The sequence below is a fragment of the Octodon degus genome, unplaced genomic scaffold (assembly GCF_000260255.1).
Source record: "Octodon degus isolate 3935 unplaced genomic scaffold, OctDeg1.0 scaffold00210, whole genome shotgun sequence".
Taxonomy (NCBI): Eukaryota; Metazoa; Chordata; class Mammalia; order Rodentia; family Octodontidae; genus Octodon; species Octodon degus.
This window is the reverse complement of record NW_004524786.1, coordinates 3,727,467-3,743,701: the sequence shown is the minus strand read 5'-3', so window position 1 is coordinate 3,743,701 and position 16,235 is coordinate 3,727,467. Positions and strand designations below refer to the sequence as shown.

Here is a 16,235-nt window from a genome sequence, read left to right as displayed (position 1 = left end):
GGCCCGCGCGGGGGCCAGCGCCCGGGCCCACGCCACGCTGCGCCCCTCCCGGCGGGGTGGAGGCGCGGGCAGGGTTCCCCCGCTCTGCAGAGCGCCGCGGGGCCGGGGCCGGGGCAGGTACTTGGGGTGCTTTCCTCGCAGCCACCGGGAAGAGTACTTTCCGGCTGGAAGAGAGATGGTGGGACTGGCGGTCTTCCAAGAAGAGAGAGACCGTGCGCTTCCAGTTGATTCTCGTGCTTGTTTGCCTGTCTGTCTGGGTGTGCGCACGCACAGGAGATGGTGTTCCCGTGTTGAATTTGACAGCGGAGTTGTTTCTGTCTGTTGATACAGTAGAACGTTCGCTAGTCTTGGTACCAGCTGCTTGTTTGTTTTTAGTTCGGATTAAGGTTAGCCTCTCGAGGGGGAAATGTGAAATATGTTGAGTCTACCTGGTTTGTGGTGTTCTTGGATGACTATGGCAGATTGAGAACGGGATCCCAAATTAAGATGCCACTAAATGTACTCTTTGATTTTATGCATTATTGGACAGAGAGGTTATTTTTCTTCTGAGAACACCAATAGATTGAAGTAGCAAATGATCAAGTACTGCAAAGTTGAGCACGTGTGACACGAGTAACTTTAAGTGTTTTATTATTTACCAGAAAGTGTGCAACAGCTTTGATTAAAGATGACCTCCTTGTTCACTCAAGAAATTCGCCTTTCTAAAAGACATGAGAAAATGTAAGTTTTTTAAGAGGATAATCTTAAGAGGCTTATACTGCTTTTATTGTTGAAACATATTGAGAACACAAAATGTAAAAGTTTGTTATTTTAATTTTGTAATGCTTGAGATTTTCATATAGGGAATGTAAGTGTCTCTTTATTTTTATTTTTATTTTTTTTTAGTGTCTCTTGAGAGTAACCAACCAGCCAAAAAAAATAACCAAGATTAAAGGGTATGAAATATTTTTGTTGCCTTACATTTTGTTACTAATTGCTAGGTAAATTCATCTTTCCTGTTCCCCCACTTCCAGTTCCCCCATTGGTAGTTAGTGGACTTAACTAAATTTCTTACCCATTTCTGTCATGGTTTCCATAGTTATGTGACCTATACAGTCACAGCCCCCACACTTAGTTTGAAACTCTAATATCACAGTTTTCTGTTATTTCATCCCAGTTCCTAAAAATTGTGTAGCCACTTCTGTTCCAACATTTAATATTGATTCTCTTCCTCTGTGTGTGGGCCTTCTAGCTTTGGTTTTCTTTAATTAATTACCAGACACTCTTCGTTGGTCTTAAAAAATATTTTTCTTAAAAAAATGCATTAAAGACCTCAGAGTTTACTTGTATTTATAAGATAATCTATATGAAACAACATTTCTTCAAAACAATCACAACAATCAGGGAAAAAGTTAAACTTATATATGATGTTGCTGTATTTTTCATCATTTAAGAGAATTCATGGATGTGTAAAAGAAGCATTTGACCAGAAACACACTTTTGAAGTATATTATATATGGTAAAGTAGGGTGAAATTTACTTATAACTTTTTGCATCTCTCTTCAGTTACTGTTGTACCTTCTTATGAGCATGTACAGTATATATACACATTGCCTCTCACTCATATATCAACCCATCATCTTTCTCTTGGAAAAAGAGGAAAAAATATTTTTATTGCTTCTTCAAACATATGGAAGTTTAGCACAATTCTAAATGTGTAACATGAGATTCAGGGGTACTGAAGTGTTAAGCAGAAGGTTTCATATAGCAAGTTATATCAATGTATGTGTGTGGGGAGGTATATATAACTATGTGTACAAGGAGATATGTATTACAGTTTGCATTTTCACCAAAAATTAAAACATATCTTCAACAGTCTAAAATAATTTCGAAAGACCAGAGGCTACGAAACAGAATCATATCTTTATGACACACATTTGAAGAATGTTAATGAGAATAAATAAATTTTACCCAGATTGACTTAAGATAGTGATGGTAAACCTTTTAGAGATGAGTGCCCAAACTCCAACCCAAAACCCAGTTATTTATCACAAAATGCCAATATTGCAATTAAGCCTGAATGTTGAGATCTCAGTTTAGGAAAAACAACTCATACATTAATACCTGCTACCACTGACTTCAGAGTTCCTGAACTAAGTTTTTCATTGTTGCATTAATTGACATAGTAACGAACTTTCAAGACAGGTTAAGTGAGAAGCAATAAAGAAGTAAATTTTGAATTTTGGTCAGGCAATGCAGTGTTTGCTTTTAACATCTTTTCATCTTAATCTCTAGAGTATCGCAAAGATTGATGTTACTTCAACAAATGGAGAGTAAATTGGGAAATCAAAACACAGAAAAGCCCTCTCAGCAGCAAGCTGAAACAGCTTTCAAAAGGAATCTTAGCCTTTTAAAGGTAAGTTTCCATGGTGTGTATATTAAGATTTTCCCACTTTTTCAAAAACGTTACATGAATTTTACAATTTTAATTTATATAGTCTTTGTCTGGAGTAGTGAGTAGAATTAATGAGTATCTTTTTTTTTTCTTCTTTTAGTTCTGGGGCTTGAACCCATGACCTTCATTCAGAGCTACATTCTCAGCCCTTTATTTGTATATTTTGAGATAGAGTCTTCCTAAATCATTAAGTTGCCCAGGCTAGGCTCAAACTTGTAATCCTCCTGCCTCGCTGCCTCCTAGAGTACTGGGATTATTGGCATGCACCACCACACCAGGCAACATCTTATTTTTAAACCCATATTAGTTAAATAGCACTTATACACATTCTCATTTTAAGTGAAAAAAAATGAAGTGTTCATATGCTAAATATATTCAGTCAACTAGAAAATCAATGACAACAGAAGGCACATTAAGATAACCTTTGTGCAAGAAGTAAAAATAAAAGATGTACATTTCCATTTTCCATCTTTTACTTGAAGAGAGATCCTCAAAGACTTAAAAGTGCCTGTAATATGTTTAGATCCAACTCCAAACTATTAAGCATTATAAAAAAAAGAAGAATTTGATTTTTCCCCACTGGAGCCACAGTCAATGCACAGAATTCCTGCCTATAATAACAGATTTCCCAGATCTCTTTGGATGGTTATAGAGTAGGTGGTCAAAGTCTATGATTACGCAGGGCCTCACCATTTGGCCAATGTGCCCATTTGGAGTAAAATCATATGTGTAACATTTTTGGCTGCTTGCTATACTTTGCTTCTTCCAGAATTGTGTGGCTTCATCCATAATTAAAACCCTAAAGTTTGCTTCCATTCAAGCTTCCAAGAGATCCTATGACTAAAACATTTGGTAGTAAGACTATATTATTTAAGTTATAAAGAAGTGTTTTCAGTTTTTTATTGTTAAATATTTTCATCGATAAGCATGATACAGTTATCTTCTATCCTCACTAGAGGATAAAGGAAGAGGAAAATTCAGTTATCTTCTCAGCTTCTGGCAGTTTGATCCACAGTAATTTAAGTCACAGCCATAGTGCTACCAAAGCATTCTATATTGCCATATGTCTTACTTGCCCAATGGTGTTAGCAATATTTATTTTTAAATGGAAATATATAGGATATTTTGGAATTTGCTGTAAAAAGTTAGAAAAACTAAATTAGAAGGCTTGATTGCTACCTGCCTACAGCATGTGATGTAGTGGTTGGTTTCAAAGTGTTTTCCTTTTAATGAGTGTTTAATGAATGCTCAAAGGCTAGAAGTGGAGACAACAAAATAAGTACAGTATAAATCAGAATTCTCGATCTGATGGCCTTTCCAGGCTTAGTTGATGTTAGAAGGCTATAAATTCTTTGGCACCAAGAACTCTGAGACTTGAGGTGGCAAACACTAAATTACTTGAAATAGATTTGGAACTAAAAGGAATAAAAGTAAAAAGCTGTTCAAAAAGCATATTCTAAGAGGTGTCACAGGAGAAACTAAGTTTCCACTATGTTTCAGTAAGCACAAGGCCAAATATTCTGTAACATTTACTAAGATCAGAAAAATGAGCGACCCTATTACTTTCAGGGGACTGTGAGCTGTTTAGTTTGACAATGAGATTGGATATAGGTTGTAAAACTAAAGAATTTGAGACTTGGTATATAAAGCTAAGTAAATAGAAAATATATTTATATAGGAAATATGAGACTAGGTATTTAAGAAAGATTCATTTACTATTTAGATGCAGAGTAGTTTCAAGAATTGAAAGGCTACCAGGTACGGTGGCTCACACCTGTAATCCTGGCGCTCCAGAGGCAGAGGCAGGAGGATTAACATGAATTCGACTGGCTTGGACTACATAGTGAATTCAAGGCCAACCTGAACCACATAGCAAGACTTGGTGTTAAAAATTTAAGTATAAAGAAACTAGAGTTAAAGAATGGTAGCTGAGACGTTACCATGCAGAGACAGTACCCAGCTTAGCATAGTTGACCTTACTAGCCTTTTGACTTTCAACTGATGCAAAAGTGATAGGTATTCAGTAGACCCATGTTTGGGGTTTGATCTTTCCTAGGCTAACAGTCTGCTTTTAGCTTCTTTCTTGTGAGGCTGGGCAGTACAGCAGGCAGCCTTTCCAGTCAGCCACACCATTACAGACATGTTGGCATTCCATAGTGCATGTTGGTGCTAAGCCTGGATGTTAAAAAGGTTAGACGTGCTAAGGCATTTTGACTTATAGTGGTTTCTAATTTTGATATACTTATGACATATAATCATGTAAGTCAAGAAGCACCTGTATATAAAGATAATGAGTCTGTTTTCATATTTTTGAGAAATTTCAGTTTGATATAGTAATTTCCCTGATTACCAAAATAATATAATCTCACCATAAAAAGATCTAAGAGCATATTTCTGCATCAACCATCTTGAAATACATTTTTGTATATTTTTTAGTCCTTTTGTAACTTTATTGAGCACATACTATATCATAGGTAGAGTCCTTGTTGCTCGAAGTGGTCTCTTCCCTGTCTTTGTGTTTACTTTTTTTTGGTTTGGTTTGGTTTTTTGGTGGAACCAGGGATTGAACTCAGACCTTTGCACTTGCTAGGGAAGCGCTTATTCTACTGAGCCATTTCCCCAGCTCCTGTGTATGGTTGTATATTTTTGAATGATTACATATTCAATTTTTAATTCTGCTTTTCCTCATTTGTTAAACTTTAGAAATAGTGGCTGTATTGTGGATACCATTATAGAAGTGAGATAGATAGGACTTAACTGCAGAATTTCCAATTGGATGAGGAGTACTGGGCATTGGACCTGGAGCCTCCCACATGCTAAAATTACCCTGTACTACTGAGCTGTACTTCTAGCTCCAAAAACAGACTTTAAATGGCATGTATGATATTAGACATAAAGGTTAAAATTTTTTAGCATTAAGACATTTTATCAAAGGTGGATAGAAATGTACTTATTTTGGTCTAAGACCCTACCAGTTCAGCCTTACCTTGCTGCCTAGCTTTTGCTCAAAGACTTTGAAAAACACTAATCTGGGCTAATTCTTTATGCATGAGGGAACCACATGGTAACTACCCACAATCCTGTGGACAAGAGCAGAGTAAGTTACACTAGGATTGGTAATTAAGAGCTACTGCTCACACTTTATAAAATTAGCTCCATGAAAACTTAAAGTACAGTAACGGTAATATAAGGATCCATGTTTTTGCCAGCCACTTTTTGATTTGTTTAGATCTTCTAAATACTGCAGTAAACATTAAACACTTTAACTTTCTTCTTTTGTTATAACTAGGAATCAAACTCAGGGCCTCACTCTTGCCAGGTAGACACCATGCCCCTGAGCTACTACCACAGCCCCTAACTTTTTAAAAGTAGAATAGTGTATTATATGATTATATCTTTATAAAACCAAATGTTGAGTTGAATCTTATGTATATAGCTATAAAGTACAGAAGATCAGATTAACATTAGCAGTAAAATTCTAAGATACTTAGGGAACTGTTAAGGTTTATTTGTGATACTGTAAAGATAGTTATTACACTGAAATCTGAGATGTAAAACTTAAAAGGAGACATGTGTTAAACCTGAACACAGAGACTTATTTTTTCTAAAATCACTTCTCCCAATATTATTTATATATATTTATTTAAATCTCAACAGAGCTAGAGAGAGAGCTAGGTGGCTTAGGTGCCTGCCTGGCAAGTGCAAGGTCCTGAGTTCTATTCCCCAGTACAAAAAAAAAAAAAAAAAAAAAAAAAAAAATCTCAAAAGAATTTTCACAGAAAGTAATGAGATTTATATAAATTCATGTGGAAAATTAAGCTATCAGAATAACAAGTTTGGTACTTTTCATGTTTTGTTTTGTTTTATTTTTTATTTTTGCAGGGAGGAAGATTGAACTCCAAGGCCTTTGCCTGAACTACATCCCCAGCTCATTTTGTTTTTATTTTGAAAACTGCCTCTTAAGATTGTGTGTTGCTCAGGTTAGACAAAAATTTGCAGTCCTCCCACCTCAGCCTTCCAGAGTACTAGAATTACAGAGATGCCAGCACAATGCCTAACTCAAAAAAGTTTTTGCAGGGCCAGCCAAATAGCTCAGCAGATTAAAGTGCTTGCTTAGGCAGACACAGCTGCGGGAGTTCAATCCCTGGCTTGCTGTGCCGGCCCCGCCCCTGGGGCTTGCTGAGATGGCAATTGAGACTGGGCGTGGTGGTGCACGCCTGTAATCCCAGCTCTTAGGGGGCTGAACACAGGCAAAACACTACAAGTCAGATCTACATAGTGAGACCCTGTAGACCCTTACTAAAATTTAAAAAAAAAATGTTTTTTGCAAAAAGGGGTAATAAAGAAATGGCTGATGCCTTCAAATATTTTATTAATAAACAATATAAGTAGGAAAGAAATCTCATAGACTTCAGTCAACAAATGTCATAAAAGATAGTGAACTTGCTGTGGGTATAGCTTAGTAAGATAGTTTCCCAGCACACATACTGACTACGACCCTCGGTTTGACGTGCCCCCCAGCACTACCCAATAAAAAAGCGTAAGTTGAATAATTATTTTCCCAATTAGTATTAAATGCAATTTATCTGTCTTTATAAACAAGGGCCAGCAAGATAGCTCAGCAGACTGAGCACCTGCTTAGGCAAGTGTAGGGACCAGCATTGGATCCCCGGTGCCACATGCCACGCCAGCACTGCCCTCAGGCACGCTGCGCCGACAGACTGGGCATGGTGGCACATGACTGTAATCCCAGTGCTGGGGAGGCTGAAAACAGAAGGATCACTACAAGTCTGGGCTGCGTAGTGAGACCCTGTACCAAATACATTAAAAGACAAACATAATTCATATGGTTTGGTGGAAAAGGGATTATCTTCCTATAAATACTTATACAGTATAAACAGTGATTTCTCCCCTCACCTTCTGGAAAACTGTTTTGCCCAAAAACACAGTTCTATGGTAACATCATCTTATGGTGAAAACACAAATATACTGCAGGCAGAGAATAGGGAAATGCTGCCCACAGATGAGTGGCGTGCACGCTTTTGCAGGTGAGGCGACCATTGAAGAGGCTGAAACCACCATCGAGGACAGCCAAGATGGTATTATGTGAGTTGTTTTTTTCTAAACTAAAACCTCAGTATTCAGGTTTAATTTCAAGAGTTGCATCTTGCAGTATGTAAGTAGGTTTTGGGTTTCATATACTGACTGCTCCTAACAAAGACAAGAGAAACACACGAAATATACTTAATATGTGAAAATAATACTTAATAAAGCTGAAAGTGTTTCAAATGTTTGCTGTATAAACTCTCCCCACAGAGCACTCACAGTACCTTGTATATTTTATACTTAAGTATATTTAAACTGAGACTTGCTGTATTTTGATGCTCAGTAGCCACAAAAGCAAGGGCTTAGGGCAGTGATGGCAGGCCTTTTAAAGATGAGGTCCAAACTGTAACCCAAAACCCACTTGCTTATTGCAGAGTGTTGACCCTGCAATTAAACCTGAATGCTAAGGTTTTAGTATAGAAAACACAACTCACACATTAAAACCTTTTATCAGGCCAGCCAAATAGCTCAGCGGATTAAAGCGCCTACAAGCAGGCACAGAGGCTGGGGGTTCAATCCCTAGGCCTGCTGTGCTGGCCCTGCCCCCAGAACACACTGAGATGACAATTGAGTCTGGGTGTGGTGACAAACGCATGTAATCCCAGCTCTTGTGAGGCTGTAAACAGGAGGAGCACTACAAGTCTGATCTAGTAGTAAGACCCCATAGACCCTTCCTTAAAAATACAAAAAAAAAAAAAAAAAAAAAAATCTTTTGTTTTAAAAGGAAAGCAACTTAGGGTATTAACAGTATAAATCTAGAGGCCTCATCAGATCAGGCTCAGTGCTTTAGGTGAGGACAGTTCCATAATGGGTAGAGGCCTCTCCTGGGATATTAGAAGTTGATGATAGGTACCTAAATACACTCAGTCAAGGTAGAAAAAGTAAAGGTAGTCTTCCCCTGGTCAGTTACTTGATTACACTGAACTACAGTTGTGAAGTTAAAAGGTATGCTGAATGCTTGATTCTTTCCTCATATTGACTTGTGCTGTTGGTTGGTCGGTCAGTTGGTGGGTTCATTGGCTTTGTTTTTATTTTTCTTCTGTGCTAAGGATGGAACCCAGAGGCCCACACATGGTAGGCAAGTCTTCTGCCAACCAGGTATACCTCTGACCCTAGAGGAGTGGTGATGAACATATCCTGGGTGTACTGTTGGGTTTTTCTTGTAAGACAGAAGATGTTAATGTGTGACTTGTTTTTTTCTGAACTAAAACCTCAGTATTCAGGTGTAATTTCAGAATAGCATCTTGCAGTATGCAAGTAGGTTTTGGGTTTCAGTTTGGGCACTTGTCTCTAAAAGCTTCATTGTCACTGCCTTATAGTTTTTTAAATAGGAGGTTGATTCTGTAGCATTCTCTAGAGATGGACTAGAGAGCTGTTGTTTTGGTTTTAACTAATCTGCAATTTGAAGTGCTTCAATCTTTTGCAGTTTTTTTACTCATTCAAATTGTTCAGTTCTTATCCAGTGGACGCTTCTCCAAGCTGGCCTGAATGTCTTCCACATGATCCTAACAGTCTTGTAGTTTCCTTTCTTTCTGATGTGATGAGGTCTTCACGGCTCATTGGATGCATGCTCCACACTGAATTGGTCATTTCTTCCTTTCCTTTCTTTCATCAGGAAATACATGTAGATCTTTGAGTGCTTAGAACTGTTCATTGCCATTTCTTTTGCTTTTTTAAGGAGAAAATATGAGTTCCTCTTAGTACTTCTAATGTCATTATAGGGTTGCAAAGGTCTTCACATGAAACCACTAAACTTGTGTGTGTAACATCTACCAAAAATAGCAGCTCCCAAAGGATTGTCCAACACCAACACAAATGCATAGAGTAATTCTACCTTACTGGTGGGAGAGACATACCAAGACAAGACCCCCTGGAAGACCTACAACTTTAGATGATGTCAAATCCTATTTATGCTTATTTATTCATATAGATACAAACCTATACTAAAGCTTAATTTATAAATTAGGCACAATAATTTTGTTATAGTAACTCATAGCATAGAACAGTGATGATATGTTGTAATGAAAACTGAATGTGTATCTCTCTCTAAAAGTGCTTTGTTGCCCCATGCTTGTGCTTGTGTGGTGTGTAGTGAGATACCATGGTGGGAGTGATGCAGATAGTGTGAGACAGACACTGGTAGGTTACAACATAAGGTTACTTGCACACATGTAATATGGTGACTATCTGATAACGCAGCCAACAGTTAAATGACTAATGGACAGGTAGCATAAACACTGGGTACAGTGAACAAAAGGTGAGCCATTTCCTAGGTAGGACACAGGGAGAAGTCACAAGATTTCATCACAGGGCTGGGAGGTAGCTCAGCAGTCTTAAGTGCCTGGCTGGCAAGCACAAAGACCTGGCTTCCATCCCAGGTACCACGTGCTTTGCTAGCCACCAAAAACAGGCTTGGTGGTGCACGCCTATAATCCCAGCACTGGAGAGGCTGAGACAGGAGGATCGCTATGAGTCCCAGCTGCATAGTGAGACCCTGTGTCAGATAAATAACTAAAAAATTGAAAAAAAATTTCATCATGCTACTCAGAGTCGCAAGCAATTTAGGAATTATTTCCAGATTGTTGTTCCTCTGTTATCCTTTCCTCCCCCCACTCTTTTTAGTGCTGGGGATTGAGCTGAGCCTCACACAGGCTGGGCACATACTCTGCCACAGGCTGCATCCTCAGCCTAGGATTTTTATATGTAACTATTTTTAGGCCACAGTTAGCCATGGGTTACAAGCTTCAGAAAGCAAAACCACAGTTTAGGGGGAACTGTTGTTCTTTATTCTGTAATATGGACATCACTCCCATCACCCAAGAGATTAGTGGGACTGGTTTTTTATAAGATGGCTTTATAGCTTTTTTGCCCTTCAGCTGTATCTCACTAGAAATGTTCTGTAAGTCCTGTGTTCTAAGACCCCTTCATGGTTATCACAACACACAATCTCACACTTACCAGGCAGGCACTGTGCCTCTGCACTCTGTCCCCAGCCTACAGCACTAGAGCTAAAAAGGAAGTGTTAGGTGTCCTGAAGGAACAGTCTAGAAAGCTTTGAAATTTTCACTGACAGGGAATAAGAGTTGAAGAAAGAAGGTACAGCATAAATAGCTGAGTAAATAGAGTTCCTACTGTGATTGACTCAGTCCATCCAGTAGGAAGATGAGCCTAGTTTTATGATAAAAAAGCTTAGGAAGAAGGGTTAGTTATCCCTCAACAGTAATAGTTAAAGCTAGGTAAGAGACAAGTTTGAAAGGAGATAAAGTAAAAGTATGAAAACAGATGTCACAGATCTTAACAAAGCCCACACTTGGAAAGAAAACCAAGCTAACTGAAGAGATAAACAGGGCCAGGGAGATGGCTCAGTGGAATAAGCGCTTCCCTGGCAAGTGCAAGGGCCTGAGTTCAATCCTCGGTTACACACACACACACACACACACAAAGAGATGAATAGGAGAGGTACTACACACAACATCTAAGAAGCGACAGCACTGATGCTAAAGGAGTTTTTCAGAGATGTGGTAATCTTGGGGCACAGTGTTACAGAGATGACAGTCAGTGTCTCACCATCAGCCTGCTGTACCAAGCCACATGTCCCTGCCTGTATCTGCTGCTTTTGTTGGCAAATCTGCTCTATAAGAGACAGTCTTCAGGATCTTTTTATTTTCTGTTCTTTAAGAAAAATAGGATGTTTTCTTCACTGCTCAGGCCACCTAGATATGCCACTAACAATAATTTTGTAACTATTCTAGGAATAGTACCTTAATTGAAGGTATAATTACTCTCTTCTCATTGTATAGATGTACTTTTTGAAAGCAGAAATTAATTTTTCCAGGACCTTGTAAAATCAGTGTAATCACAGAAAAATTAGGCTTTTGTGTCTGTGGAGGCGCTGGCACCAGAAGCTCTGCAGCACGTGTCTTAGCTGTAAACTTCTGGCACAGGAAAGCCATGCTAATAGACCCGTTCTTTATCCCTAAACTGACACCTTCCTTTCCTTCGGATCACCTTCCTCCAGACAGCAGGTGCATTAATGGCTGTGCAACTTTGGGGAGTCCCTTTAGGGAATTTCCTGTTTTTCCCTTTTACATTTCACACCCATTCCTTGCTCCTGCCGCTACCATCTGCTGTCTTTTTTCTCCTGTTCAGCACTGGCTTCTTCACACCCCACTCCCACGCCCTTTTCCATCTCCCTCCGTCTGTCCAACAGCCCTCTACTTAGACTGCTCCAATGTGTGTATGGATCAAGAGAACTTTCTTTTCTGTCAATTTGCTAAGCTCAGAGGAGAAACAAAATTTACATAGCTTTGGGCCAAGGCCCCTATGAACTTGATGAAACATAATAAGTGGGCAAAAGACAACATAGGTACTAATTTGAGAGGCATTTCTTAAATGGAACTCAAATGTTTATGTACAAATGCACAGAGTCCTACAGTTCTGGGTATGTGCCATGTATGTGTCAAGGTAAAAATAATACCTAAAGCTTACAGTGTTTTTACAACCATGAGAGAAAATAGATGCATCTATAAGGAAAATTACAAAGTAAAGTATGGTGATTGAATCCATGGGCTAAATGATGTTACCCAACAGTAGAGCTCACCATTAAAAATAACTTAGAAATTTAGCTCTAAAACTTGAGCTTAGTGAAAAGATTCCTATCTTGGGATACTTCTTTTAAATAAGTATAAAATATAAAGGTAGAATGTTGAACAAATGGTTATGTGCCATCAGTACACCATTTGCATCATTTGGAGAGACTAGAACTCTTCACTTTAGGGTTAGCAGTGTGGGGGCGGAGTACCTGCATGTTTTGTATCTGAATACAGTGCTTGATTTTATCCCATCTGGTTGTTTTGAGGCAATTTTAAAGCTGGATTATTGCTCTGAGCATCTTTAAATGAGGCTCTTTTTGCAGGAATTTCTGGCATTTGCCAGCATTTCGAAGTGAAGAAGCAGAACATGGAAGCACCAGTACCTTTCTATTTTAAAGTCAGGCACCCACTTTAGTAGAAGTGGATTAATTGGGCTATCGTCAGTTCTTCTGCCATAGTGTCCTTCCATCATCTCAAAGCAAGTATGCAGAAGAGCTGAGAGGAACGATTTGGGACAGATACTGGTAGTACAGGCATCGACAATCTATAAATACACTTTGATTTTAAAATGTTCGTATCTGTTACAGGATATAGAAGCAGCTGAAAAGTCTCTACAGAGCAAGATGCAGTCACATCTACCACCTGAGGTAGTTTCTCTTGAGGTGAGACTCTTAAGAAACAAATATAACTAAATAGACCCCACTCTCTTTAGTGGTGCATTGATTGAAATACTGGACGTATGTCTGTATCTCCCAGATTTATTTATTCAGTAAAATAAACAAGAGTGTTTGGGTTGGGTTTGTGAGGGTTTTTTGTTTTCTTGTGGTTCTGGAGATGAACCCAGAAGTTGTTGGGTTTTTTTTTTTTTTTTTCTTTTCTTTTTTTGGTTTTTTGTTTGTTTGTTTGTTTGTTTGTTTTTTGCAGAACCGGGGATTGAACTCAGACCCTTGTGCTTGACAGGAAAGCGCTTATTCCACTGAGCCATCTCCCCGGCCCCTAAAGTGTTTCAGAAGTTTTAAGCTACATTTCCAACCCTTCTTTTTTTTTTATTTAATTTTAGGCAGGTCTCCTCTAAGTTGCCCAGCCTGGGCTCACACTTACAGTTGTCCTACTTCAGCCTTCCACATACCTAGGATTACTGTGTCCAGCTCTGATTGATCTTTTTTATATGTCTACAAATACCATGTCATATATAGTGGGTAATTAGTATCTTGAAAACAAATTTTGTTTCTTGATCATTTTATAACATGTTATTTTCTTCCCCTGCTTACAGTAATAACTGACCTTTTAAACACAGCATCGTAAGGTGACAGCATCCCCAAAGTGTTTTTCCTCTTCAAAACCCTTAAAAATAGCAGTGGGTCAGTCCCTTCACAAAATGTAACCAGTTATTTAAACCATATTATCAAACAATATAGTGTGGCTTTGGTCTGTTTTATTTAGTTGAGTTCTAGAACAGATTGGGATACTGGTTAGCAAAAATAAACCATTTTTGGTATATGTGTCTGTGATGAGTGGGGATTATTACATACAGAATAGTGTCTTTTAATATCTTAATGATCTTTTTTGAAATTCAAATACGAAGGGCTTTTTTTTTTTTTTTTTGGCATGGGGAGTTGGCTAACTTAGACCGCCCTGAGGGCGGGGCTGGTGTAGCATATGGTGCCAAGGGATCGAACCACCATTCCCTGTGCTTGCCTAAGCTTGCCAAAACAGGCGCTTTACACGGCAGAACTATCTTACCGGCCCTCAAATACAAAGTTTTGTTTTGTGCCCTGCTGTGTATATGTGTAGACTCAAAACTGAAGACTAGGAGTTTGCCCCTCAGTTTTCTGTGTCATCCACAGGAGTAAGAAAAGGCAGTGATTGAGGAGAACCGTGGCTTGGTACTGTCATTGTCCTTGTTCAGGTCTCCAGCACCTTACTCTGGCATGCAGAGGGATCACACATAGGGCTTAGTCCAGCTGTAAATAGTGAAAAGCTCCCAGCCAGGCCTCCAAGGTATTTTTCCTAACGAGTCTTGTATAGCAGGATGACCTGTATTTTAAGTAGGTTAGGCTGACTCTCATACCACATGCATAGATGTATAGACATTTAGAATCCTTCCCCATTTTAACTATCAGACTGCTATAGCTTTTGGTGGTTGGTTGGTTGGTTGGTTGGTTGGTTGGTTGGTTGGTTTGAAACAGGGTCTCACTCTGTAGTTCAGGCTAGCCATAAACTCACTATGTAGCCCAGGCCACCCAGCTTGCTGTACTTTTAAATTCCCAGGGAGTAATTATGTGTTCTTAACGCTGCCAGTAAATTCATTGGCTGAATTTCCCAAGCGGGACTGATAGTTTTAATCTTGTATAAAATGCTCTCCTGTGACACAAAAATTTTGGCAATATACTTCTCATTAACCGCCTTAGAGCAGTTTACCCAAGACTCATCAGAATGCCTACCTAAGGCATGGTGTCACTGCATGAACTGTTACAGCTTACAGACCGTAGAGCCAGATCAGTAGTAAGACCATGCCTTACAGTCCAAGATATTTCTGCATTTTTTTTTTTTTTAAACCAGTGATTGAACTCAGGACTTGGTGCTTGCCAGGCAGGCGCTTAGGCTGCCGAGCTATGTCCCTGGCCTCAATAGTGTTTATATTATACTGATATTCTCTCACCACACTAACTTGAGATAAATAAGTTTGTCTATCAAATTTTATTTTGTTTTTTTCGGGGGACTGTTTTTATTTTGAGATAGGGTCTCACTAACTAGTTTAGGCTGGCATTGAATCTACTACGTAGCCCAGACTGGCCTCAAAGTCATAGTGATCTGGCTGCCTCTGCTTCTCACCTGCTGGGATTACAGGCATGCATCACCATGCCCAGCCTAGCAAGTATTCTTTTAAAAGATACAGAGAATACATATTTTGTACATTCCTGAGGGACCTCTACTATAGCATACTGGCTAGATTTCCCTTCCTAATCTCACCCCATCAAGTCACTGCGTGTTAATTCTGAATAATTTGTTCATGTATAATTATTTTATTGTAATTAATTTCAGTTTGGGTAACCATTTGGTGGAGAATCTGCGACATTAAAAATATTTAATGATTTATAATCATACCACTGGCAATAATCACAAGGTTGGCCACAAGAGGGCGTGTAAAGTCACAATAAAATTTTAAAACCTGTAATTCTGCCAGGCACTGGTTTTACTGAGAAATTGAGAATTAACACCAGTAAGTAGCCAGATTTTTTTTCTAAAATTAACATAAAATATTCTGTAGAGGAAATGCATTCTACATATATGTGTGTGTACGTGCACACACACACAAGTGAATAAACATTTAGACTGTTATGAAGAGCCAAGTTCAATTGCTTGATACGCTTTTTTTATTTTGGATTTTTTTTTTCAGACTTGTTACTGGGCATCAGTGGAAGAATATATTCCCAAATGGGAACAGTTTCTTTTAGGACAAGCACCATATCCTATTAGTGTTGAAAATCAAAAAGAAGCAGAAAACACAGTTCTAAATGGGACACGGTGATAACAGCTTCACACACTATTTCAGAAAACCTCCCTAATGGAGCTCATCTTTAAAGAGCTTCTAGGTAAATGCAGGAACTTGAGGGATCAAGGGTGTTGGTGCTGGTGTGGTTCCATTGACTCTGAGGGACGGAAAAGAGAGGAGCGCCTGCTGAGAAGTTTCTGGCTATTCCCACTATTCGGGATCATGAACTTGCTTTCTGCCAACCCCACAGAACTGTTAACAACTAATATTAAAGTGTTATTAAATAAATTATTAGTCTGCATGTTGTTTAAAATATTTCATCATTTTCATCTAGAGAAGTTGATTCAGATTTTAACAATCTTTAAATATTTTATTATGGGGATAAGACACAGGATCTCAGTCATTGTGTACCTTCCATTAATTTCTTCTAACAAAAACACAGGGACACTGAACTGCTTCAGTAGACAGTAGTAACACTTACTGAACAGTAGGCTCCTAGGATTTCATGCCTCAAAACCTCTAAAAATTCTAAAGATGCAAAGACCAGAACCATAAAGCAGTTACAAGGAGCGGGTTTCAGGAAGGCGAAGGCTCAGACAGACTTGGC

The 16,235-nt window shown here is 38.7% G+C and overlaps 1 protein-coding gene across 3 annotated transcripts in view; it reads left to right on the top strand.

Moving 5' to 3' along the window:
- Positions 1 to 15,897, top strand: part of CUNH3orf14 (chromosome unknown C3orf14 homolog) — a 16,566-nt gene extending 669 nt beyond the window's left edge. Inside the window, exons 2-5 of one of the 3 annotated variants that reach the window (XM_023704993.1) lie at positions 642 to 720; positions 2,275 to 2,395; positions 12,720 to 12,779; positions 15,533 to 15,897. In XM_023704993.1, the coding sequence (XP_023560761.1) occupies positions 668 to 720; positions 2,275 to 2,395; positions 12,720 to 12,779; positions 15,533 to 15,664 (366 nt within the window). In that variant the 5' untranslated portion in view covers positions 642 to 667 and the 3' untranslated portion in view covers positions 15,665 to 15,897. Of the gene's footprint in view, positions 1 to 641; positions 721 to 2,274; positions 2,396 to 12,719; positions 12,795 to 15,532 lie in introns of all 3 variants that reach the window. The other 2 variants (XM_004644797.2, XM_023704994.1) reach the window with 2 other exon arrangements.
- The last annotated feature ends 338 nt before the right edge of the window (positions 15,898 to 16,235 follow it).